A 27,322-nucleotide genomic window follows, 5' to 3' on the forward strand; every position below is an offset into this window, starting at 1 on the left:
GTGGTAGAAAAGGATTCAGGTGGTGTCAGGAAGCTCATTCAATCATCAAAAGTGTTCATAGCTAAAATGGAATAAAATTTTTTTTTCTTAAGAAAGCTCACGGAAAGTTTTCCTTCACAGCTGCAAGGACCCTGGAGATAACACGCAGGAACAAGGACACCCTGGATTTTGTATTTGAACTAGCTTGCGTGAATTGCCCTTGCTTGTAACTAATGAATCTTGTCAAAGATGATCAGAATTTACAAATCAGGTCACCAGATGGTTCCCACAGAATCACTGGACCCACGTGGTGGCTATGTATGAGTCTTCTGGATTTGTTTCCAAAGAAAAACATTCAAATATCAGCCTGCAGGATTCAAACTAGAAATTCTGTTTATTAAACTTGGAGTAGCTCCCCTACTCAGCTGTAGAAATTAGTCCACATATTTATTCATGTGACACGAGACATAGCAAACATAGCAAAAAAGGAACTGAGGGGTTTCTCTGTCTTGTCCTCCTGCTGAGAATCAGGAGTGCTGGACACAGATGTGGGAGCCAGGGCTGAGCGGCGACAGGCGACACCCCCTGCCCCTAAGTTTAAGGCACAACTGAAATGACTCTTCTGCTCAGCTAATTAACGAGTCCGTCAAAAGTTTGCCCACATCAGAAACAGTTCTGAAAATTAATGGGTAAATTCTGCAGACTGCAGTTTCCTTAATGAACACATAAACACATCATTCCCGTGCCTCGAGTCAAAGCTTTTCCAGTGTTGGCAGAGCAACAGAACCCAGATCTCTCAAAAAGGCAAAGGGTTGAAAAACTGGGATACGTGACCAGAGAGGCAGGATATGAACTGGCTTCACCCCTTATTGACGGCATGATCATAGATAAGTCACCCAACCACTGTGTGCCTCCGAGTTCTCCCTTGAAAAGTGAGGAAAATAACAACACCGACTTGGTGGGTTTGCTGGAGTCTCTATATATAGGTGCTTTCAAACCCTAACACATTATAAATCTAACACATTATGAACCATCTGTGGCTCCCGACTCTCTCCCTGCCCCCGCCCCGCCTCTCTAGCAGGTATCCATTGCTTTTCTGTAAGGTGACAGCCTTGGGAGTGCCTTTGAGGAACCACCTCCCTTCTGGGTGGTTCACAGGGGACTAAACAAACCCCTGAAATCCCCAGCCTAAATCTCCGTAATAGAGTTTGCGGGGGTTGCCCTAACCAAGCCCCACGTGGAATGGCTGCAACAACCAACATTTATTCGCAAAGTTCTGGAGGTAGGAAATCCAGAACAAAGGTATTAGGTGAGGGTCACTTGTCTTGAGCACCACACTCTGCCCCCTTGATCGTAGGTGGCCATCTTCTCCCCACAGACTCGCATCTTATCAAAGCATGCCTCACTCCCAAGTCGATCATTAATTCAACCTTGGGCTCCTTTTTCTAATTTGCACCAGGCTGGGTTTCTGTCACAACCAGGGAAATCTTGACTAGTTTAGCTCCTAACTCATTACTAGAAAGCTTGGAGATCCCAAGGCATGAGTAAGATTAAGGAAGATCAAGAAACAGGGCAGGAAAACAGGAGACATACTTACAGAACAAATTAGGTAAGTAACCATAAGCATGTACTCGGGGAACCTGAGAGGATTTAAGAACAGGTGCAGTGCTGGGTGTGGCAGTCCCAGCAGAGGGAACCACCACTTGGAATGCCGTTAGTCCACAGAGGAGTGGTGGTCTGAATCCTGGCTCTTCCACTTCCACTCCAGCTTCCTGCTAATTCAACCTGAGTGGTGGCAGATAGGCTCCAATATTTGGGTGCTTGCCAACTATGTGGGAGACATGCATGGGATACAGGACTCCTGGCTTCTACCTGGTACATCCATAGCTGTTGCAGGCATTTAGGGAATAAATCAGCAGATGGAAGATTGATCTTTGTCTTTCTCTGTCATTCTTCCTCTCAAATACATAGAAATAGAAAAATTAAAATGTACCTGCCTTTAACCCAGCCTACTGTACAAAAGTTGATCTCTGAATATCAGTTAAGACAAAAGGGCTCTTCACCAAACCATCTACCTGCAAACAGCAACGATGTCTCATTCAGGTGCAATGGAGCTCCAGGACACCCTCCACCCCCCGCATAAAATGAGTGTTAAAAAAATGTGAACTCAAAGGGGCTGGTGAAGAAATCTTCTGTATTTTGTGATTCAGCACAGACACTCTTTAAATAATGAATTTTTAAATCCCCTGTATACTCATTTGTAAAGAATTATATTGATAATCATTGAGGAGCTAAGTACCCATTCTAATGAAGTCTAATAACTCAGAGAGGAAAGTTGTCTTTCTGCTCACCATTAGCCGACCCATAACCAAGCACTTTCTTTATCTGCAAATGGCATTAAAATTCCCTGTTGCTATCTGGATCTGCTCTGCTTACAACACATGAGGGAGGAAAGAAACATGCTGGTGACCCTGGATAACAGCGAGGAGTGAGACTTTCATCCTGTCTGAACTAGCAGAGCAAGCAGGATCCTTGAACAGGAGCCATGGCTCTGGTGCAGGCAGAGACCTCTCCGAATGACAGGCGGAAGTAGCACACAGCTTTCTCCCGCACACCTCTCCCTCACCTCACAATTTCCATTCTTCCTGCACAATGAAGCCTTACCATCAATCAAGCTGTAGGCTTCCACCTGGCCCAACCAAAAAATACAGCATTTTTACTCATTTTGAGCGAAGAAATTATGATGTATTCTTTCCTAACCCAAGACACTTAAACAATTTTCACACAGAGAAAACAATACATCCATGGGATAAAGAGGTTACAGTAAATGACTATCTATCTATCAGGGTAGGTAAATGAAGCTTGCACATCAAGTGTGTTGTAATCAGTCTACACGCTTGCCAGAGGAAAAAGAGAAAGCTTGATGGTGAGTGGAAACTGACAGAAGAGCACAAGGGAATGCTTACTTGAAAAATGAATTCTTACTCCTGCATCATATTCTCTACAAACTTTTCAACTTCTGAGGGGAGACCCAACGCTCTTACATATCTTACTTGCACACTGTATATGAAAATTAAAAAGTTACAATATAAAATAGAAATTGCAAAACTGCAGCTCGTGTACCAACTCTGACTTGTCCATTCATGCACACACTGTCAGCGGCTGTCTTTGCACAGTTGAGGCAGAACCAGAAAATCTCGACAGAAGTCCTGTGGCCGGCACAGGCTAAAGCATGTGCTACCTGGCTATTTAGAGAAGAAGGTTGTCAATTCCTGGCATTAAAAAATGAAAATTAAAAAATCTTTGGGGTAAAAAAGAAGCTCAATAAAAAGAGAGCGTTCCCCTCCACAGCACACGGAAAGAGCACACACACTGAAGAGTGGAAGTGAGAGAAGACACTGCCCATTCATGCTTCTCATTTGTCCCATGCATGCAAAGCAAAGGTTTTTTTCTTTCATTCAAACTTGCATATAATTCAAATTTGTTCCACTTGATTATTTCTAACTAGAAACTGTAGTTGTGTACCTTGGTGAGTATATTTTTGCCTAAAATTATAATATCAAAATATCACTTCTTCATATGAGAACTGGGCTGGGTCTGGGAGTGGGCAGGGCCTGGCTATGCACTAGCCAGTGCACATCAGAACCAGGTCTGAGTAACAGCCTAGTAGGGGGTCAACGGGTCTCCTCAATCGGGCTACTGTACCCGTCAATGATTATGAGAGTTGGGTCAGATCACTGCAATTGCAGGATCTGGGATTAGAGGCGACCCTGCTAGGGGTTCTGGAGGGGCCTCCTGCAGATACATATCAAAGACAGGGCAGGCAGCGGTCCAGACCATGCTGTGGCGCCCACTGAAGAGCATAAGAACCAGAGCTGGGGATGGGCCAGGTAGGGTGACCTGGTCAGAAGTAGACTCCTTGAATCACATGAGTGTACATTAGACCAACAGGGTCCCGTATCCAAGGACATCCCATAGACACATGGTCCAACTGTAGAGTACATGTTGCAAGACCACACCATCTTCTTTACTGACTCCAGAGAAAGGATGAAAACATACCTGGACGCACATAAAAGACCAAATAATGGGTCCTCCAATCCAAAAGAAGACCTCAAGCATCTCTTTAAAGGATGGAAAGAAAAGCAACTGGTACAATACCAAGTTCTATATGAAATTCATAGACAATTGTCACCCAGCAGTTAATACACTGACACGATGGCACCACTGGAGGGAATAAACCTGGGTGGCTGGCTCAGCAGCTGGAAGAAAGCCGCTGCTGATGTGCATCAGACTATGTGAACAACACACAAACTGTGCTGTGCAACCACTGAGGCGTCAGGTCTTTGGGTGTGGCAGCTGGCGTTCGTTATCCTGAACAGTCAACTTGATCCTAACACGTGCCCAATAAAGTCAACTTGTGTCAGAAATTAAAAAGTCAGACAATATGGAGCAAGCTGCAATATGGGAGGAGTCTGGAAGAGGACTCAAGTTTATGAAGATATCAATGGCTTACTAGTGGCCAACTGGAAAGAAGGAGTATTTTGGAGACAAGCCACAGCTACCTGGAACATATCTCCCAGGCACAGCACACTCAAATATATCACTGGTCCACCTGTTTCATGAGCATCCCTACTAAACTCAGTGCTGCCAATGACTTTCACACCAGTTTAGACATTTTCAGATCATCTTAAGCTCAATTACAGTTAAACCAATAATATGCCCCAAACATCATTATTGGAAAATCACCCACGAAGCTCACTAATTGTATTTGCCACTTCTTCATCATATTAGTACAGCCCTGAGTACAGCAAATGCTTCCCAGGGGAGAGCCGTTCACAAGGCCAATTTCCTTAGGATGAGAAGTTCTTATCACATCACTTTGGAACTAATGTGTCTTGGGAAATAAACTGTCAGATCAATAACATTTGCAACCAGGAAATATTTGGCACAAGCAGCAGAGTACAGCTTGCAGTGGAGAACAACACGAACGTTACCTGACAGGTGGAAGCTACAGGACTCAGAGCCTTCAGGATTTTCCAATGGTCCGTTGGCGATCCTGCTCACATTCCCTGGGAAGACATAATAAAGTCACTTTACGTTACTTTGCAGCTTTTTCCTGGGGCCTTTACTCCAGATCCTGATCTGGAAAAAGTCAACATTTATTAAGTTCCTTCTGTGTGCCAGGCTCAACAACTTAAACATGTATGTAGAAATAAGCTATTTTTAGCGCAGTGCATAAAGGGTTTCCAATTCTGAATCTGAAACTTTCTAAGGCAAGGGTGAAGATGTTAAGGGGTGTAGCCTGAGGGAGGAAATGAGATCTTGAGGGTGGAGGCTTCATGGTTGGGATGGGTGACTCTGTGAAAGAATCCCCCAGAGCCTTCAGCCCCTCTGAGGACACAGTGAGAGACGACACCATCTGGAAACCAGACAGCAGGTCCCTTTGGGCCACTGAAAATACCACCAGCACCTTGGCATTGGAATTCCCAGTCTCTGGAACTGCCAGAAATAAATTTCTGTTGCTTATGAGTCACCCAATTTATGATATTTTGTTATACCAGAGTGAATGGATTAAGACACTAAACCAGCAGTCTGTAAGTATCGCACTGAAGAGTCAGTAAAAAAAAAGGAAAGTACAGAAGGAGAGTGTTTAAAATGCATCTATTCAGTAGACACTTTGGACCATGTGGGCCCGAACTTGAATTTGAGATCTGACACCAACTGCATAATTCAGGAAAATATTATAATTTCTCTCAACCATGGTAACTCTGCAAAATGGCAATACGAACTGCACTTAAAAACTTTTAGCAAAACGTAACATATTAAAATTTTAATGGATTTTAGTTCTCACTAATTTCTCTTCCATTAGCATAAAGCCCAAATTTTTTGAAATGTTTTGACTAATAAAATTACATATACTTATGCTTTACAGTGGGATGTTCTGCAATACGTATACATTGTGAAATAGTTAATATCAGGCTTACTAACATGCATTTCTCAAGCACCTCTTTTTCTGCAGAGGGAATCTATTCTCTTCAAGCAGAAAGTATACCGTTATTAATTGTAGTCACTGTGTGGTACAGTAAATCCCTTAAATTTATTCCTCCTGAAATTTTGTAGCTTTGATCAACATCTCCACAGTCCCCGCTGCCCCACTCCACTAACCCCGAGCCACATTACACCATAGACACTGCTTGTATGAGTTCAGCCATCTTGGATTCCACAAATAAGTCTTTCACTTGAAAGACCACGCATGTTTGTCTTGTTTTGTTTTGTTTTGTTTTGTCTTTATGTACCTGGCCTAGTACACTGAATGTTCTCTAGGTTCATCTATGTCATCACAAATGAGAGAATTTTCTTTTGAAAGCTGAGTATCATTGCATCATGTGTGCAGGCCACATTTGCTTTATACATTCATCTACTAACAGACACTTAGGTTGCTACAGTTTCTTGGTTACTGTGACTAACACTGCGATGAACACAGGAGTGCATATGTTGCATTGCTCTACTGTCTTCATTTCATAAGGCTCCCACTATTTCACTGAACTCATTTGTGGCACTGTGGTAGACACTGGCAATAAATACAGCGGTAAACAAAAATGATGAAGTCACTGTCTTCATGGCCTAGTCTACATTCCAGATAGGAATGGATAACTTAGCTACCAATCTTTTTTTCAATCAATGGGGAAAACCAATAGGAAGGGGGAAATGCATTTGAGAAGTGCTAGGGGAAAAAAAAGAAAAAAAAAAGCAAGTAGGATTCTAATGAGAGTTTACAAGCATGACCAGCTGATGGGCGAGGAAAGTCCTCCCTGGGCAAGTCTACCGTCTATTCTGAACTGTAACCTACTTCCTGCCGGGGAGGGAGTAGAAAATGACAGTAGGGAAAGATCATACTGGGATTTGCAGTGTGAACCACAGGGCTGCCACACAATCAGAGATGACACGGACACTGAACACACAACTTGGGGCACAGCTGCAGCAATAACCAAAAACAAACGGTAACCACTCACACGTAAGTACAAAGTGTGTAGGCAAAACCTCTGAGTACAGCTGCAATGAAGCAGGTAAAGGCAGACCAGTGGTTCCTACCAAGAATAACTATGAAAGCAGGTTGGAATACAATGCAGCAAATCCAGAAGCACTGGGGACAGCCAGGACTTGAGACACAAAACTATCTTGAAAGTGGGCAAACCAGGGGAGTGCGCCGGACGACGTGGGCCCCACTTGGTCCCTTGAGGCACAAGCATCATGGACCAGGAGGCTGAAGGGAGGAATGCAAGGCAGCTGCTAATGGGTACAGAAGCCATCCACACAATAGGAACCACAGCAGAGGAAGAGACAAAGACCAGCACTGGAGGATATCAAAGATGGGAGCTGAAGGCCCGAAAGGCAGGAATAATAACTGATCGAAAATCACCACCAATTTTCCCTATTAATAGTGCTGTAGAATGGTATTTCAAGACGCATGTGCAAAACGGAGGTAGAAGTTAATTTCCAGTATGAAAAAATTTTTAAGACTCCATGCATGAAGAAAAATGGGAGTAGAAGAAATAGATTTCCAGTATGAAAATATTTGAAGATTCCATGCATGAAAAATGAGTATGATAGAAAAGCTACACATGGATTACAATTTTCTGCACCCAAATAAGTGTACCAGTTAATTCTATTTTCGATGAACTTCTTGAAGAACCTTTAGATAAGGGTTAATAGTTCAGAGACGAACAAAAAAGCAGTTGAAAAGCTGGAGTTTGGCGCTGGCATCTATTCCTACATGAAGGTTTTTGATTCTCTTTTTCATCACTCTAGCGACACATTGGTACTTTTGTTGCATGTTCGTTAACTCCATGTTAATGGAAGTTTATCATTTTCTCCCTGTTGTGGGCTGTGTTCACTGGCTCTGTATTTAAGGGGATGCATAATGTTATTAAAGGTATGGTACGGCCAATGCTGTGGTGAAGCAGATTAGTGGAAATGCTGGAATTCCTATCAGAGGCCAGCTCAGGTCCCAACTGCTCCATTTCCAATCCAGCTTCCTGCTCATGCATGTGGGAAGGCAGCAGAAGATGGCCCACGTGCTTTGGCACCTGACAACAATGCCCTCTGCCACGTTGTGCTGGCTACACTCTCACTAGGTAATGGGGATTTTCAGCTCCATTACAGACTTGCAGCACCGCCTCTGTACACCAGATCAGTTGTGGACCAGGACATCATTATGCAGGGCATGACAATATGGGATCCAACATTGGAACTATGTAAAGCCAATTTGTGCACAATCAGTAGTATATAAACCCTGCTTTATGCACAAGGTGCCACAGGATTCTTCCCTAAATTGGTAAAACTTTAAACCAGGGTCACCACTCTTTAATCTGGCTTATTTCCTGCACACACATCAACAAACAAAAGCCCTGGGGCGGGTGAGGAGGACTGTCAATTAGGCAATGTGAAGGGCCCATCAAATCTCAGTAGGCTTTCCCAAGAATGGTGCAGCTGTTCCCAGAATAGCACATTTGTGACACAATTGGCTGCCTGCAGAAGGCTGGGGCAGGGTTCTCTTTCATGAGCCAGGTAAGAGTCCAGAAGACACCATGACCTTCAAGGTGCATTGCTTCCAAAGCAAACAATCTCTTCATCTGCAGTCAGGGGCAACCCCCTTGTTCATGCTTCAAAATACCCAAACACTGTCCTAATGTTACATCCAGCTAGAATTGGTTCTTCAGGGGAACAATACAGCACCATGGCTTAAAGCCCTGGGCTTTTGAAGTGGGCATTTGGTATGGTGGTTAGGATGACTGGGAAGCTCATATCCCCCTTGGGAGTTGGTTCAAGTTCTAGCTCCACTTCCAGTCCAGCTTCCTGCTAATGCACATCTTGAGAGGCAGTAGTACTGGAGTTCCTAACCCCCAGGGGAGACCCAGAAATAGTTGCTGGCTCCTGGCTTCGGCCCAGCCCAGCTGCTGAGAGTATCTGCAGAAGAGACCAGCAAATAGGAGACCTCTCCCTTTCTTTTTTTTTTTTTAATTAAAAATTTATTTTTTTATTATCTTTATGGGAAAGGCGGATATACAGAGAGGAGGAGAGACAGAGAGGAAGATCAACCATCTGATGATTCACTCCCCAAGTGAGCCGCAACGGCCGATGTTATGCCGATCCGAAGCCAGGAGCCTCTTCCAAGTCTCCCACGCGGGTGCAGGGTCCCAAAGCTTTGGACTTTCCTCCACTGCTTTCCCAGGCCACAAGCAGGGAGCTGGATGGGAAGTGGGGCCGCCGGGATTAGAACTGGCGCCCATATGGGATCCCGTGCATGCAAGTTGAGGACCTTAACCGCTGCACCACCGCGCTGGGCCCGACCTCTCCCTTTCTTACTCTCTCTCTCTCTCTTTCTCTCCCTGTGTGTGTGTGTGTGTCCGTCTACCTATCTATATTTTCTCTGCCTTTCAAAAAACAAAAGCAGGAGGAATCTTTAAAGCCCAAACCTAGAGTGGTATCCTGGCTTTGCCAATCTGTGGTCTATGATGACAGTCAGTGACTTAACCTCTCTACACCTGTATTTCTCCTAGGTGAGATGGAGATGACAGACCTGGCTTATAGAATTATTATATGGATTACAGAAGACAAGTGCTCTGCGCAGTCCTGACATTTAAAAAGCATTCCAGAGATGTTTGTGGTGGCTGTTGCTGCTGATGCTGCTGTTCTGATAAAAGCCCTTCTGTCTCAATCAGGGTTCAGTCACAGACACAAAGCTACTAGGAGACAGACAGATATGCTGTCACGTGAGTTAAATAAAATATATACTCCATGCATACATTCTATAGAACTGTGGATAGCATATACTGAAAATACATGTCAATAATTACATACCTATACATAAACATGTACAAAGGAATTAACCTTATGCAATTGTGGGAGCTGGTTAATGGTATTATCACTTTTTAAAAACTTTTTTATTTATTTGAGAGGCAGAGAGACAGGAAGAGGGAGCTGAGAACTTAATTCAGGTCTCCCACCTGGGAGACTTGGAGCCTATGACTTGAGCCAGCACTGCTTGCTATTTCCCAGGGTCTACATTTCCAGAAAGCTGGAATCTGAAATGGAGCTGGCACTTGAACTCGGGTCCTCCAATACCAGTCCTCAGCATGCAACGGGCATTCTCGTCTCTGCTTGCCTTTACTCTGCCCCGAGCAGCCTCCCTCTGCACTTTCACCCATAGACACCTAGTTGACAAGTTCCTAGTCACCTGCAGAACCCAAGTTCTTTATGTCCTAGAATTTCTTCAACTTCCTGATTTAGGGCTCTGCTTTCTTTTCTGTGCTCTCACAAAAATTACCATTTTAGCACTTTCTTTCCAGAATGTTATTTGTGTAACTAACTGCAAGCAGACCCAAAAAGGAACCACGACTTAGTCATCTCTGGATTTCAAGCACTGATTTACTGAAGGGAATCAATGACTCAGTCATTCCCCTAGACCTCTGGCTTCTCCATCTGTAACGAGATGATCAGGTGTTAGCAACAAGGCATAGCTAGTTAAGCCACCAGCTGTGCTTTTGTCTTCCCATATGGGCACTGGATTGAGTCCCAACTGCTCCGATTCCAATCCAGATCCCTGCTTCTGGCCTGGGAAAAGCAGTGGAAGATGGCCCAAGTGTTTGTCTGGGTCCCTGTCACCCAAGTGGGAGATTAGGAAGAAGCTCCAGGCTTTTGGCTTTGGCCTGGCTAGGCCCCAACCATTGCAGGCATTTGGTAAAGGAACTGGTGCGTGCAAGCACACACACACTCTCTCTCTCTCTTTCTCCACCACCCCCGTATATAACTCTTTCAAATAAATATATTTTTAAAGAGAGAGATGATCAAATCAATGGCCTTCTTAGACTTCTTCCAATCCTAAGAGCTTTAACTGCTGACATCCAATCCCACAGAGCAGAACACTCGAGAACTTGCAGAAGGTTATGTCTAATAAGATTCCACTGAGCTAACTGTCCAGTCAACCCATGAAGATTCACTATGCATTATTACTTTGTGCCTGGAATTGTGCCAGCCACTGGGGATTACAACTTCATGGGACTCAACCCTTGGCAGGAAATAGACAAATATATGAAAATGACATGTGACAAATGCTAAGAGACTAAGAGAGCAAAAAGAGATGCCTAGCTTGGACAGAAGTTGGGAGATTTCCTCCCACCAAGCTAACGCGGACAGCGCAGAAGTTGGACAGTGCGTAGACAATACTCTGTTAGGCCACAACAGAGGGGGAAAGGGCGTCTCAACAGGCAGGCAGAGCCATGTCATGGGGCATATGGAGAAGCGTGGCTATTCATCCTGATGCGGTGAAGAGACAATGAAGGGGAGTGGCAGTCAGATTTGCTCATTATCTCTGTCTGATTTGGTATGGAGATATAGTGCTGGGCTTAGAAACAGCAGTTACGTGGAAGAGAATGGTCACTTAAACGGGGAAAGTAGAAAGAGTAAAAGCACATCCATCAGAATTTAAAACACTGCACAGTTGGACATTTCAGAACCCTTCATGTACTGCTGTGAGTTTGCCAAGGAAGAAAAGACACTAGGTGATGTTTTCAAGTTCAGTTGAAAAGAGATTACTTTTCTCCCAGTCTTCGTCCCAAAAAAGAGCTCCTTAGTTCATTCAGGCAAAATAAATAGGAATAACTCCTTGATTCCACTATGTCGCTCACTCAACAAATTAACCAGCAAGTCCGGACGGTTCTATTTTCAAAGCTGATGTCAAGGGCAACCACTTCGAACCCTCTCATCGCTAGCCCTCGCTTCAGACCTTCGGCATCTCCCAGCTGCTCACTTGGCTCCAGGCTTCCACAATCCTGCCCCCTACAGTTGACTCTCCCAATAGCAGCCAGAATGATCCTCCAAAAAATAACAGCTAGGATACTGCTAAAACCTGCTTAAGACCATCCATTCAGAGCAGCAGGCAGTTGCCTAATTGAGGCTACAACGTGTCCCCTTGCTCACTGCTCTGCCCTTCCCACATTCTCCACCATTGTTTCTTTTTTAAAGATTTATTTGTTATTTATTTAATTTGTATTGGAAAGGCAGATATACAGAGAGGAGGAGGGAAAGAGAGGAAGATCCTCCACCCAATGATTCACTCTTTAAGCAACCAAAATGGCCAGTGTTGTGCCAATCTGAAGCCAGGAGCCAGGAACCTCCTCTAGGTCTCCCACATTGGGTGCAGGGTCCCAAGGTTTTGGGCCATCCTTGACTGCTTTCCCAGGCCACAAGCAGGGAGCTGGATGGGAAGTGGAGCTGCCAGGATTAGAATCGGCGCCCATATGGGATTCTAGCGAGTTCAAGGTGAGGACTTTAGCTCCTAGGCCACGGTGTCGGGTCTGTTCTTCACCATTGTTACCAGAATAAACCTGGTGGGTTCTTTCCCCAGCTTAGTATAAAAACAAAAAGCTGGGACTCTGTTGCAGAGAGAAAGTTTATTTGCGAAGGGACCAGGTGAGCAGAGAAGGGAATTGTAAGGGAAAGCACCTCCCAAGAGAAAGCTGGGAGGTGGGGTGTCTGTCGAAAGCAGAAGGGAGAGAGACACCAAAGGTTTGAGGAAGGGTCTTGGGATTTTAAGCATTTCCTGACCCGTGCTTGTTGGACGGGAACCTACAGGTAAGATATTCCCCCTCAGTAGTCTCTTAATTAGTTAGGAAATGGGCGGGCAATGCTGGTTCAGCCCACCTGAACATGTGACCAAGACCTCAGCAGGACTGGATGGTCTCACATGAGCCGCATTGCTGTTCTTTCAACCCACTGAGCCTGTTCCCAGCTCAGGGCTCCCCAGCTCAGGGCTCCCCACCTCAGTTCCTTCTACCTCTATCACCATTCCTTCCCATCCACCCACTCCTTGCTGCTGCATCATGCGGGTCTCCATGGACAAAGGGAGGCTTTGCCCTATTTGTTAATGCATCTGTATCATGTAAAAGAGTGCCAAGCTCCCGACAAGGGCTCTGAAAGTACTAGATAAGTGAATGTTTACTTGAATGACAAATGGCCCCAAACCACTCACTACTTGTGACCACATCTGGCTGGGCGAATATGATGAAATGCTTTTTCTCTTACCACCTCCCAGATGAGAAGCAAGGGGGACAAAAAAGCCCTTGCAAATAAATTTTTTAAAACAGCCATCATCCTTTCTTTTGCTGGAACCATTCTCTCACGTCACCTTCAGATCACCTTCCAGGAAACACAAAAGCACTGCCTGGCTTGTGCCGGTTAATTCAAAGCTGCAGTCTTGCCTGCCCAGGAGTGGAGGCTGTGTAACAGCCTTTGTCTTGTGTCTACAGCACAGAGGTCAATAAATATTTGAGGGAAAAAGAAAGAGACAAAAAATGACCCACAAATCCAAAAAGTCTTGCCCTTCACTGCCTGGAAATCACTCCTTGGTCCTAATTGCTCCATGCCACCCTTTTGTATTGTCCATGTAAGTTTCCTAGCAGCGCGACACTTAGCTCAGACGAGATCCCCCAGCAACATCCTCTGTAAACCAGAGAATTGAAATAAAATTCAAACCCCATTGCAGTCAATTCTAATCCAGGTAGAGAATTCTCTTGTCAGTGGTCTCTTCATTGGAGGAACTTGGGCAGATTATGTATTTATTGTACCCTTGTTTATCTGTACAAGAGGCTCATTCATCTTTGCCTCAAAGAATCATCTCATGAAGTAAGCACTCATACACACACACACACACACACACACACACACCAATGATAATGAGGCTCACATGCCTCGAAAGATTCATTCATTTATGTGAAAGACAGAGTTATACAGAAAAAGAAACAGAGAGAATGATCTTCCATCTGTTAGTTCACATCCCGGATGACCAGGTCTGGGCCAGGCCAAAGTCACGATTTTCTTCCAGGTCTTTCACGTGGGTGGCAGGAGCCTGAGGGCTCGAGCCATCTTCTGCTGCTTTCTCAGACACATTAGTAGGGAATCTGGTTAGGAAGTAGAGCATTCAGGATTGGAACTGGAGCCCATATGAGATGCCAGCATCACAGGCAGCAGTTTGACGCACTATGCGACCACACCGGTCGGTCCTGATTTCCAAACCTTTAACATGAGGTGGGGAATACTACTTCATGTTATGAAGCTTGTTAGCAGGTAGCTGAAATGGAAGTGGAGCAGCCTAGACTGAAACCAGAGCCTCACATGGGATGCTGACATTGAAGACAGTGACTTAGCATACTGTGCCACAGTGCAGGCCCCAGCAAATCTTTAAAGGAACTCCTGGTCCAAGCACTGCAGGCAGCATTTTGAAACAAGAGAGCTAAAGAGATGCGGATATGGTCATATCCTAGCATTTCACCTTTTGGTAAAACCCTAGAGCTGTTTCTTTTCCTTTAAAAAAATTATTATTATTATTAACGGAAAGTCAGGTGTATATAGAAAAGAAGAGACAGTGAGAAACATGTCTCATCCACTGGCTCACCCCCCCCAAGTGGTTGTAATGGCTGGAGCTGAGCTGATCTAAAGCCAGGAGCCAGGAGCATCCTCGGGTCTCCCACTTGGGTGCAGGGTCCCAAGGCCTTGGACCATCCTCTATTGCTTTCCCAGGCCACAAGCAATGAACTAGATGGGAAGTAGAGCAGCTAGGATATGAACCGGTGCCCATATGGGATCCTGAAGCATGCAAGGTGAGGATTTAGCTACTAGGCCATCACATTGTGCCCAGAACTGTTTCTGAAACGTTAATGTGAGGCTGCAGAGCCTAATTAAAATGTAGACACTTAATACAGTTGGCATCTGAGAAAGGCATGTGGTACGGTGTTTAAGCTGCCTTGTGGGCTGTCTGCATTGTCCGTCAGTGGGCTGTTTGCATCCTGGCTCTGCTTCTAACAGCTTCCTGCTATTACATGGAAGACTTGGTCAGAGTTCAGGGTCCTGCTTTTGACCTGGCACAGGCCTGGTTGCTGTAGGCATGTAGGGAGTGAACCAATAGATCAAAAATGTCTGCATGTCTGTCTACGTCTGTCTACTTCTGTCACTCTGTCTTTCCAAGAAATCCTTTAACCTAAGGGTCCTCGTACATGTAGATTCTGACTCAGCATCACTGATGTGGGCCCTGAGACTGTGTTTATAACCAGCCCCCAGTTGCTGCAGATGCTGCTGGCTCAGAGACCACAACGGAGTCTCATGACCCAGAGAATGGCTTTCTAAATGTTTTTCTTTCTTTTAGGAAAACAAAAATTGGCTGTGACTGCTAGTAATAAATATATTGGGTATTTCAATCCAGTAATACTTATCTATAATTGAAACAAAAGTCTTATGAAGCAATGCTTGCTCTGATAATATAATGTATTGTAATATGTTATTACTCTCTTACGCAAGAATAAAATAAAATAAGGCAGTGCTGACCACAAAGCCACCAGGATGATTTCATTATTCACAGGGTCTCGAGCCACACTTTGAGAAACTGAACATTGGTGAAATTCTTGTACAATACAGCCCAGAAGGGACGGAATGTCACTGATGCATTGTTTGCAATAACAGCCGCGACAACAAACATCGGGAAGAATAAAGAAAAACAAAGCCAATAACGAGAAACATCTATCCACCAGAGAGCACGTCAGTAGATCTGTGATGTGAACACACCATGGAAAAGTCAGAGTGAATGAATTCGAACCACGAGAATCAGCATAAATCTCAAAAACAATGTTAAATGAAAATACGAGGTGCTAAAGGAAACTGTTTATGTACAGTTTAGAAACAGGCAAGAGAATCCTCTTGGTTACTCAGTAATTCATAGACATGTAGTTAAGGTATAAAAACTCATAAGGAAACTCAGGAGAAGGCCTCCTGGAGAGAGAGGAGGGAGGGGGTGTCTTTATGGCTTCATTGGTTCTATGTAAAGCTTTATTTCCCAAGGTGGGTGAGGAGTGAGTTCATGATATTCATTACATTTGCTTTATCCTTTTCTGGTAAGGATAAGTCGTTTAATAATACAGCTTAGAAAAGGCAGAGAAAAAAAAGAAAAGAAAAAGGAAATTTGTAGGGTGTTACATGAGGTTCTTCAGAAAGGCAAGGAAACTGAATACTATGGAAAAACTATGCATGGGTTCCACAGTTTTTGCACTGAGTTAAGCTGACCTTTTTTTGAAGATTTATTTTATTTTTATTGGAAAGTGAGATATACAGAGAGAAGGAGGGAAAGAGAGGAAGATCCTCCACCCAATGATTCACTCCCCAAGCAGCCGCAAGGGCTGGTGCTGAACCAATCTGAAGCCAGGAGCCAGGAACCTCCTCCAAGTCTCCCACATAGGTGAAGGGTCCCAAGGTTTAGGGCCATCCTCAACTGCTTTCCCAGGCCACAAGCAGGAAGCTGGATGGGAAGCAGGGTGGCCGGGATTAGAACTGGTGCCTATATGGGATTCTAGCGAGTTCAAGGCAAGGACTTTAGTTGCTAGGCCACGGTGCTGGGCTTTAAACTGATCTTTCAATTTCATTTTCCATGGACATCTTTTTTAAAATTATTTTTTGAAAGACTCTCTCTCTCTCTCACACACACACACACGCACACACACAAGGATCTTCAATCTGCTGGTTCATTCCTGAAATGGCCAGTGTGGTCAGTGCTAGGCCATGTTAAAGCCAGAAATAAGGAGCTTCTGCTCTGTCTCCTTCATGGGTGCCAGGGGGCAACTACTTGGATCTTCATCGCTGCTTTTCCAGTTAGCAGAGAAGTGGATCAAACGTACAACAGCCTGGATCCAAACTGGTGTTTATATGGGACACTGGCGTGGCATGTGGTGGCTTAACCAATTGTGCTACAAGGCTGACCCCTCCACGGATTTTTCAGTGTCCTTATGTTGGTTTCCAAGAGCTGTCGTAACAAATTAAAAACTCCTGGCTTCAGATCAGCTCAGCTCCAGCCATTACAACCACTGGGGGGGTGAGCCAGTGGATGAGACATGTTTCTCACTGTCTCTTCTTTTCTATATACACCTGACTTTCCATTAATAATAATAATATTTTTTTAAAGGAAAAGAAACAGCTCTAGGGTTTTACCAAAAGGCGAAATGCTAGGATATGACCATATCCACATCTCTTTAGCTTTCTTGTTTCAAAATGCTGCCTGCAGTGCTTGGACCAGGAGTTCCTTTAAAGATTTGCTGGGGCCTGCACTATGGCACAGTATGCTAAGGCACTGTCTTCAATGTCAGCATCCCATGTGAGGCTCTGGTTTCAGTCTAGGCTGCTCCACTTCCATTTCAGCTACCTGCTAACAAAGCACCTGGGAAAGCAGCAGAAGATGATGCAGTGCTTGGAGCCTTGCCACTTACACAGGGGATCTAAATGGGAGTTTCAGGCTGTGGCTTCAGCCTGTTCCCATCCCAGTTGTCACAGCCATTTGGGGAGTGAACCAGTCAATAGATGGAAGATCTTTTTCTCTCTGTCAATCCCTCTGTTTCTATGATGCTGACTTTCAAATAAATAAGTGAATCTTTTTTTTAAAAAAAAAAATCTGCTTTCCATATTAGATTTCATTTGATCAAAACATTCTGTTGCTATACACTTGGGAAAAAGAAACTGTCTTTCTTCCTAGTCTTTCTTATGCTTTCCTGCACCTCTTCATTCTTCACCTTTCTTTGCTTTTCTCTGAGAACAAGGTAGACTCGGAAAACTCCCTCCCCTAGGAGAACCTCTGAGATGTTAAATGTTAAATGCCTTGTTTAGGAGGGTGGCCAGCTGCGGATGAGCAGGTCAGGCCTCTCTGGAAGGCCCTGGCTTCCCTGAGGCTGTGGGAGGCTAGCAGCTTTTCCAGCAAAGCTGACACTGTTTCCTGGCTCCAGCAGCCTCACTCCCGATGCAAAGTTTAATTTGATTTCTTCACGCGAGTAACCAAGGCGCTTCTGATGTATTGCCTTTGCCTTTCGTGAGCTGCTGGCGCTGTATTAGCAGAGCCATTTCCTCCAGCCTCCTCTCCAGGCGCTGGCTCTGGCTTTCTTCCCCTATGATTCCCACATGTGGTCTCAGACTCACTACCTTGTATCTACCCTTTAATCAGGGTCTATGTAACAAGTCAGCTCTGTGCTGCAGCCACTGCTTACCCAGAACCTACCACAGGCCTGGGACTGCATTAGGGTTTACCCACACGCCTCACTGACTGGCTGGCACCATCCTTTCTTTTTCTTTTTTTATATATATATATATGTATATAATCATTATTATTTTACAGTGTGATTCCATAGTCTCTGAGGTTTCCCCTCCTGCCTCCCCTCACTGATTTCCCCCCACACACACACATTATTAAGTGGTATAGTCTTTCAGAAACAGCCACATGTCCATCATTCTGCTATTTATGCGTTACCTGTAGCTACGGACAATGGCAGAGAGTCCAGCATCCTACTGTCAAGACATATTTAACAGTTTCTCTGGGAGTTCATCTTTGGTTTGGAAGTAGGGATGCACACTGTATATGTCATCTTCACAACTGGTTATGATAGTTTCTATTACACAGTTACTATACTTCCCCTTAAATGAAAAGCCAATAAACCAAAATCAACAACAGTAACAGTCATAAAAAGACTTACAACATCATGAAGTTCGGCGACATATTGGGACAATCATTCCAAAACACAATGTGCTACACTGGTGACAATGGAGGAGGGTCTTGGAACCATGATATTTCATCGTGAGGCGACCACCTGCAGGTGGACAGCCTTGGGTGATTTTCCTTGTGACCTCTGTGGACAACTGTGCCCTCTCAATATCGCAGTCATGGGGGAAAAATGGTATCAGCATGACACAAGCAAGGACCACAAGTCCTAATTGTCATCTGAGAACTTTCCTTTGGTCCCTGCTGGTAAGATCACAAAGGCATTAAAGTGTGCACAAGGCATGTCAGAGGCTTGAAGGAAAGCACCAGAGTGCACAGTCAGCCTCTAGGCACGGTTCTCCGGAGAGCTGTGCATACAGATCAATGACAGGGGATTGATCAGGGGAAGGACTAACAGGAAAATGGAAGGTGAAGTCCCACAGCACATTCTGTGTAGGGTGGGGCTCCTGGGATGCGAGTAGCATGGTTTGGTCCACGTCCAAAGGTCTCAGAACCCAGGGAAGCTGGTCATGGAAGTCTCAATCTCAGGCAGAGGACTCGAGAACCCAGGGGGTTGCTTGTATGTGCTAGAGGCCAATGGCTCAGGAGCCTGGGGTTCCGATGTCCAAGACAGCAGAGAGACTACCCCAACTCTCTCGGAAGAGACCAGTTTACTTTCTGTGTTTTCTGTCCTCCCCAGACCTCTGGAAACCACACCAACAGGGGCTCCTAGTCACCAACTCCACTCAGACTCATATGCCAATCACCTCATTTCTAGGTACTTCTTAATCCAGTCAAGTTGACACCTAACATTAACCATCACAAGCTCTCTGTGAACCAATGCTGTATCATTCACGCTTTTGACAGCCTGGACAGTTTGTCTAGAGCATCATCTGGTCAGTGATCTAAAACAACAGCAATTGGCGACGTCACTACTGACTGTGGGTGGACCCAGCTCAGCCAGGAAGCTTTTGCTAGGAGTTTCCCATGCCGTTTCAATCACTCTGGCCAGAGTGTGGGCCATCACAGGGACACCTTCAGCCACGTATCCAAGCAAGACTGGGAAGCCACAGACAACCGAGGGCGTTAGTCCCTGGGGTGCTTTGGATACCTACTCTTCCCCATTTCCCTTCAGGGTAGGGTACTTCTTTTTTTATAAGATTTATTATTTATTTTCATTGGAAAATCAGATATACAGAGAGGAGGAGGGACAGAGAGGAATATCTTCCATCCACTGATTCACTCCCCAAACAGCCGCAACAGCTGGAGCTGAGGCGATCTGAAGTCAGGAGCCTGGAGCATCTTCTGGGTCTCCCATGTCTTCCTGGCTGAGCTGGGTGTAGGGCTTCAAGGTTTTTGGCCGTCTCTACTTTCCCAGGCCACAAGCAGGGATTTGGATGAGAAGCAGGGCTGCTGGGATTAGAATCGGTGCCCATATTGGATCCTGGTGTGTGCAAGATGAGGACTTTAGCCGCTAGGTTATCATACCGGGCCCCAGGGTAGCGTACTTCTTCGAGGTGACTTCCAAAGTTATCAGGCTTCAAAGCCCATTTTTGATTTGTGCTTAGTTTCAAATTTATTGCCACATTACTTTCTTGTCTCAACACCAGTTTCTGGGCACCAAACTCTATTCATCCGCATTCAACCTGAGGAGCACAGCCACAAACAGTTATACAGAAAGTAGAATGCTATCTCACGCAATTTTGGGACCTACTGAAATAATTTACTTATGGCCTTTCCTCTGGATTGGGTCCTGGGTTTGAGGACAAAGGGAAAAAGCAGATGCCAAGTGGGAATAAGCAAGGATGAACTAGAACTCGTGAAGATGCTCAGGAATTCCCCGTCCAGCTCTCACCAACTCCCAACATCTGAACCCATGGCAGGCTGGCTTCTAGAAGGTGGCAGCCTTCCCTGAAGCGCCTAATCCCCTTCCAGCCCAAGAGGAGGTCCCCAGAGAGCTGGCCGGGCTGTGGGTCTAGCCGCTCTGCTGCTCTGCAGCAAGGTGAATCAGCAGACCGTGTGTGGGCGTTAACAGCACCTGATCCCACCCTGTCCTGAACACCTGTGTGGCGGCTGCTGCTTCACTTCAGCAATTCAGATCCTACCTCAGTTTCTCCTGTGGTCAAGCCTAGCCCAGAATCACAGAGGGGAAGGAACCTGGGGAAATGCCATTGCAAATTAAACAAGCTGACACAGCCTTAAGTCAGTAAAGGCACAAATAATAATATTGTATGGGGAAAAAAAGCATACACAGATGATACTCAATCCTAAATTATTCAGAAGGACGGGGTTCTAAATGTACAGTAGATTTAGGAACATATTAGCACATTTGTCTTAATTCTCACATGTAGCTATAATATCTAATAATAGATATAACTAAAGTCTAAAATAATCCTTAATAAATAAACGTTGTGTATTTTAAGATATCATTGTATCTTGGTTTAACTGGTTACATATTTTCTTTTTTTAGAATGACTCAACATAATTGTATCACTTGTACTTTGCAATGGACTCTTAGATATAATAAAACATGGTAAGATCCAGAGAGGTTAAGTAATGAGACCCCAAATGCATGACCTCACTTCCTTCAGCTCTTGGTTGAGGTGTTCGCCCCACAGACAGGCCTTTCCCAACCACCCCAGGAAAATGGAATCCAGTGGTGAGCATTGGCCAAGCAGGGCTGAAGCTAGTCGAGTGCCTACATTCCATACCAGAGTGCCTGGCCTCAAATCCTGGCTCCAGCTTGATTCCAGCTCCCTGACAGTGCAGTTCCTGGAGAGGAGTGGTGGTGGCTCAAGCAATCCAGTCCCTCTCCCTGGCGCAGCAGAGCTGCATCAAGCTTCCAGCTCCTGACTTTAACCTGACTTAGCCTTGGCCATTGCAAGAATTGCTCGCTCTCTCTCTCTTCACATTCACTTGGTTGCCTTGTGAAGCAGACAGAGGGGATGTCATTCTGTCCTTTATCTAGATGAGGGAATTGAGATTCAGGGTTCTATTTCTTGCCCAAGACCATCCGAAATGGGCAGCTGTAGGAACAGAACCTATGGCTCCAATTCCTGGAAAGGGCTTATTTCCAACGAACTGACAGGCAAGCCCCAGAACACTTAAGAGCTTCTGGATCGGTCACACCTTCTCTCATTGGTGCAGAACCCTGAGATGGTGACCACAAGCTCAGATCTGGAATCAGAATGAAATGGTTCCTAATCACTACTCCATCACATACTGTCTTAAGAAAATTATTTTTTATACCTAAAATTCCATTTTTCAAATCTGTACATGGAGAATAACAGCATGGGTCTGTCATTTTTTACCCCTTTTTCCTAGGACTTGATTCCTCTCCTCTGCAAATAACGTGTAGATTTACTTCTCTTTTGGAGAACGCATATGCTTGCACCTTTAATCCATGCATCTCAGAGGAAGCTAACTACATCCATAACTCCAGACACGGGCATGTGACCAAGGCTTGGTCAATCAGAGTATCTCACTGCCAGCCACAGGGATTGGCAGTGAGATTAGCACAGAGTCCAAGCTGAAGACAACACATAATTATGAGCCACCAGGAGAGAGAACTTCTCTTCCCGATAGGTTAGCTCGTGTGGCCACTGACACCCTCTACAATGAGCAGAGCCCAATCAGCCATCACTGAGGGAAGGAAGTCACGGATGTCAAGAGAAGTTGTATAACAGCAGAATAGAAGCATGGGAAAATGTTGACAACACAGTGTAAATGTCTGGATCCAGCTATGCCTAGTCTCCCTGGATGTGCCACTTCATGAGACAACAGAATCATTTTTCCCTTGAGCCAATTTGGCTTGGGTTTCTATTGCTTGTACTCAGTGAGTCCTAATTTGCCAGTTCCCGTGACTGTTGGATGCAATGTCAGGAGATGATACTTGCAGAGCACTTAGCACAGAGCCTGCCACACAGCAAGGGCTCAATCAATGACTCTTACTAATTTATCATTCCTGGCCTAAACCACCTCATTACCCTCAGAATAATTAGCAGAGAAAGCGGCCATGACACTGAGGATGGAGCTGCTGACACATTGCCTTGCTTCCCTTAGCTGTCTCTGCAGAAAAGACCAATGCCAAATAAGCAAGTAGAAGCTCCTACGGCAAAGGCAATAACTGCTCCTGATAGGACACTGGAGGGGAGACAGGTGGGTGGGGAGGAGATAGAAGCTACCTGAACCTAAGGGACTCCTCCAGGCAGCCCATGCAGGTTCAAGGTCCCAAGGCTTTAGGCCATCCACTGCTGCTTTCCCAGACCATAAGCAAGAAGCTGGATGGAAAGTGGAGCAGCCAGCACATGAACCACCGCCGATATGGGATCTCGGTGTATGAAGAGTGAGGATATCGCCACTGAACCATTGTGCTGGGTTCAGTCGATACTTTTTATTGATCTGAATCAACTCAACTTACTCACATCCTAAGGTAGCCAATCTAGACGAAATGTATATTGTTCCCTATCTGACCAGCCTAATAGTGGAAGTCATCACCTTCTTAGAACTACTACATCGACACTAAAATAGCAGCACCCTTTGCACCCCAAAAACATCTCTCCAAATACACCTCACAGTGCAACTGAGTCTGCACCACAGTTTGGTCTCTTCCGTGTGGCTCACATAGTTTTGCTCCCCTCCACACACACATGCAGCACCTCACCACAGCTTATAAAATATGAATCTTTATCTTGCCCATTCTACAGGTGAGAACACTAACACTCAGAGAGGTGGATGTATTTGTCCCAGATCACAAGGAGGCTTTAGCTGAAATCAGGGCTCTGGAAAAAAGGGACTGTAAGGGGGAACTGCTCCTTTGTCCCTTTCACTCATGCCCACAATACCTGAAACCAAAGAGGCAGCAGTAAATGAATAAAGGAATCATAGAAATAGAAGGAAACGCAAAAAAGTACTTCCTACATTCTACATACTTCATGAGATTTCCATCTGGTAGCTCACTCTTCCCCCAAAAAAGATCACATCACTGAGAGCTGGGCCAGACTGAAGCCAGGAGCCAGGGACTCCATCCAGGTCTCCCATGTGGTTGGCAGGAGTCCAGTTACTTGAACCATCCTCTGCTATCTCCCGTGTGCTTCTGCAGGGAGCTGGATTGGAAATGCAGAGCTGTGGATCCTTGCAGAAGCACCTCTGTGAGAGGCAGGGATCCCATGTTGGCTAAATTTGCTGCACTGTAATGTCTGCCCCAATCGTTTTTAAAGGACTGATGAGAAATAATCTTCCCAGCCCATAATTCCATTTGAAGCTTGTGCAAACTATAAAGGAAAAGGATGATGGAGATATAATTATGTGCTATTTATAAAATGTGCTCTGGAATAACACAATGGAAAAAAATGAAGGTTCTGGAGGTACATCTAGAGTCAAATTCATTGCTTAGAAGTTAGATGAGCTCGAACACCTTGGCATCTGGAGCCTTTTCTCTCCAAACACAAACATTAAAAAAAAAAAAAAGAATTCATAGGTGTACCATCCAGGACTAGCAGGATGGGAAGCACATAGTAGGCATTTGTTCAACAGCAGCTCCTTCTAGCATTTCTCTTCACTCTCTTGTGATTCTATTTCACATCTAAGACAGATATGAATAGAATCCATTCTGTTTGAAGAGGCCTGTCTAGTTCCAGAAGCCCTTCCACTTAACAGCCACCAGCTGCCTCCCCAGCGCACTGGAAGCTTAAATGGGACATTACATGTGAAATGCTCTGAGGGTCTTGGAAGAAAAGGGGCCGAGAATCCAGAAGGCTATTATGAGACGTTGAAACGAGAGTGCGGGAGCCCACACAGCGTCTCTTTGATAATCAAACTGACATTGAGGTTTACAGTGCATTGAACACTGCATGCCAATCTAGGGAGCTAAAAATGGAAACCTGTGAACACAGCAGCTTGGTTCAAAATGGGAGCAGGGGCAGGGGATATCAAGACAGCTCTCACATGTCAGAAACCAGAAAAGACACCAGCCAGGACATTGTCACCCACACTGAGGCAGCAGCAGGGCTTGGGCAGACCAGGACATAGGCTTCAACTGCCATGGAGACACACATAAGAGCCCTGCTTTACAGGACCCTGGTTTACACCTGAGTCAACGTTACAGCCTGCTCCTGGCACATTACTGCACTGCTCTGGGACTCGGTGCGCTCACCTGTACAAAGACAGAGGTGTGACAGGGCTATCATGAAGATCTAGTGAGCTAACACAGGTGGACTGTGCCTTATCCAAAAGGCTTGGAACCAGAGATGTTTTTGGATTTTGGATCCTTTCAGATTTTGGAGTATTTGCATGCACATAATGAGATTTCTTGGGGATGGGGCCAGGTCGAATCAGGATCGCTTATGTTTCCTGTACTCCCTAATCACATAGCCTGAAGGTAATTTCACACAATATTTTTTGTGTGTGTCTACATTTTCTTTCCTTCTAAAATGTTATTTATTTGAAAAACAGCGAAGGAAACAGAGAGATTATCCCAGGTGTGAGTACATCGCAGTGAACAAAATTGATAAAATCCCCTGCCCTTGCAGGACTTCCATTTAGTGCAGTTACAATGTAGTCCTTCTAACTGTATTAATATCACTACACAATAATGAATAGTTTTGAAGTGTGTTCTTGTACCTCCTAAAATTAGCTCATGTACTATGAATATTCTCATATTGAGGTTCCAAATATGCACACCTTCCTACACAGTTTACGGGCAAGGCGGATCTTTTTGTTATACCCTGGAGGATCTAGCAGGTTACCCTCTGAGTCTTCAAAAAGGGGGGAAGTGGGGAATCAGGGCTGATGTTGTGGCACATCTGGCTAAGCATTCTATATCCTGGCATCCAATATCACACAGCCAGTTCTAGTTCTAGCTATTCCACTTTAAGTTCAGCTGCCTGATGATGGGCCATGTGGGAGATCCAGATGGCATACTAGGCTCCTGGCTTCTGCCTGGATCAACCTCAGCAGCCACTGACACAACAAACCAGCAGATGGAAGATTTCTTTTGCTCTCTGCCTCTTCCTTTCTCTCTGTCACTTGAAAGATAGGAAGGAGAGAATCAAGATGGCTGAATAGGGTAAGGACACGTTTAAACAGACGGAGAAACATTAGCCAGTGTGAAGCAGAGAGGGCACATTCCAGGAAAAAGGAGAGGACAAAATGACAGCAGAGGGGCACCTGCAGACTGACAGACACAATCATGTGGTGTTGCAGTGACTGATACCCCAGCAGCATTAAGCGAGTGGTGATCTGAACTGCATCAGCAACAAGGTGGGAAGGGACGTTCATTGGGAGCTCAGGAGGTGAACCCAGACAAAGAACTGCCCGTCCTGATGGTCTGTTTGATTTGACCAGGAACAGAGACAGAGCAGCAGGTTCCAGACAGGTTGTGTCAGAACAGGGTAAATTTCACAGCCCAGCCACCCTCTAGAGCCAAATCGGGAGCCATTTTGTAGAGGGAGACACAGACTATGGGACATATAAGAGAATATATAGTAACTGTGTAATGGAGACTATCATATCCAGATGTGAGGATACAATGCAGTATGCATCTCTACTTTCAAACAAAGATGGACTTCCATTGAAAGTGTTAACTATATCTTCACAATTGGATGCTGGACTCTCTGCCATTATCCATGCCCACAATGATGGACATATGACTATTTATGAAGAACTATGCTATAGTAATATTCTAGGGGAACTCAGTTGGGGGGAGGGACTGGGGAGGGGATAAGGGAAATCCCAGAACCTATGTCCCTGTATCATAAAATGGTAGTAATAATAAAAATTATATTTAAAAATTTTAATTAAAAAAAAGAAAGGAATGAAGGAAGGAGCAATGGAGGGATGGAGGGAGGAAGGGGAAAAAGCTGGCTATCTCCAATTAAGAAACCAGGCCACCCTATCTTCCATCTCCCCTCCACCACTTTCCCAGGAGCACCAGGCTGTGCTAAAAGACTCCTTTGTACAAGCCTCCCAGCATGTCCTTGGATGACCTTTTACCAACCTGCTCAGCCCTGTCCAGATCTCTCCCCAGAGGGCAAGAGCCTGTTGGGGGGGGAAGGAGTCTGGCTGTGCCTCTGTGTAAGTCCCTGGACGCACCTGACGGGTGAATGTTCTATGTGAATTGTTGCTGGCAATCACCTTGGCCTTTTCTAACCCAGAACTTCCACAGTCCCCAGGGGGGAGAGAATCCATAGTAAGACTCAGTTCCTGCAGAAAGCAAGGCTGGGAGGGCCTGGTTCTGCTGAGGGATGCAAAGTCTGTCAAAGCCAATGAGATTCAAGCCTCTGGTGGGGACGTGTCCTGTCATCCCATACAGCCTGATGGAAGCCACGCGGTGGCCCCAGGGGCTGAGAGGTCAGCTACCCATCTGGAGCAGTGACAGCTGACCTCCCTGAACCAGGCTTTCCCTATGTGTAAAATGAAAACCACAGGGAAAAAAATAAAAGCCGTAATGTTATGAATTGCCCTAGAAAGGAACGAAGTGACAGTATAAAAGAAGGACTTTGTAAGCCTCCTTTGCAAACTACATAAACAACACTCTGTTCCTCAGTCTCTTTCCTGCAACGTGTGTGAGGAGTGACCAGACACTGGCCTGGAGATTGATGAGACCCTGCCATCTTAGACGCGGTGTCACCTTAAACACCTGCTCCCCCTAGATCCCGGTCTTGGAGTCTTGGACTTCGTGACACCATGCTGCCGGCCCTATTCACCAATCCCCTGTAGCACTTCCCCCTGGTGTCTGCTTACAGCCTCATCTGCCAGTTTCACTGCCCTGCACTCCTAAAACCC

General features: G+C 45.2%; 1 protein-coding gene across 1 annotated transcript in view; it reads right to left on the reverse strand.

Annotated features, from left to right (window-relative positions):
* Positions 1-4,885: 4,885 nt before the first annotated feature.
* The window catches only part of SUDS3 (SDS3 homolog, SIN3A corepressor complex component), a 106,211-nt gene continuing 83,774 nt past the window's right edge, over positions 4,886-27,322 (reverse strand). Inside the window, exon 12 of the mRNA XM_040986911.1 lies at positions 4,886-5,048. Within this exon, the coding sequence (XP_040842845.1) occupies positions 5,040-5,048 (9 nt within the window). The 3' untranslated portion in view covers positions 4,886-5,039. The remainder of the gene's footprint in view (positions 5,049-27,322) is intronic.

The sequence above is a fragment of the Ochotona curzoniae genome, unplaced genomic scaffold (genome assembly GCF_017591425.1).
Source record: "Ochotona curzoniae isolate NIBS_2020 unplaced genomic scaffold, NIBS_Ocur_1.0 contig_46, whole genome shotgun sequence".
In the NCBI taxonomy this organism is placed as follows: Eukaryota; Metazoa; Chordata; class Mammalia; order Lagomorpha; family Ochotonidae; genus Ochotona; species Ochotona curzoniae.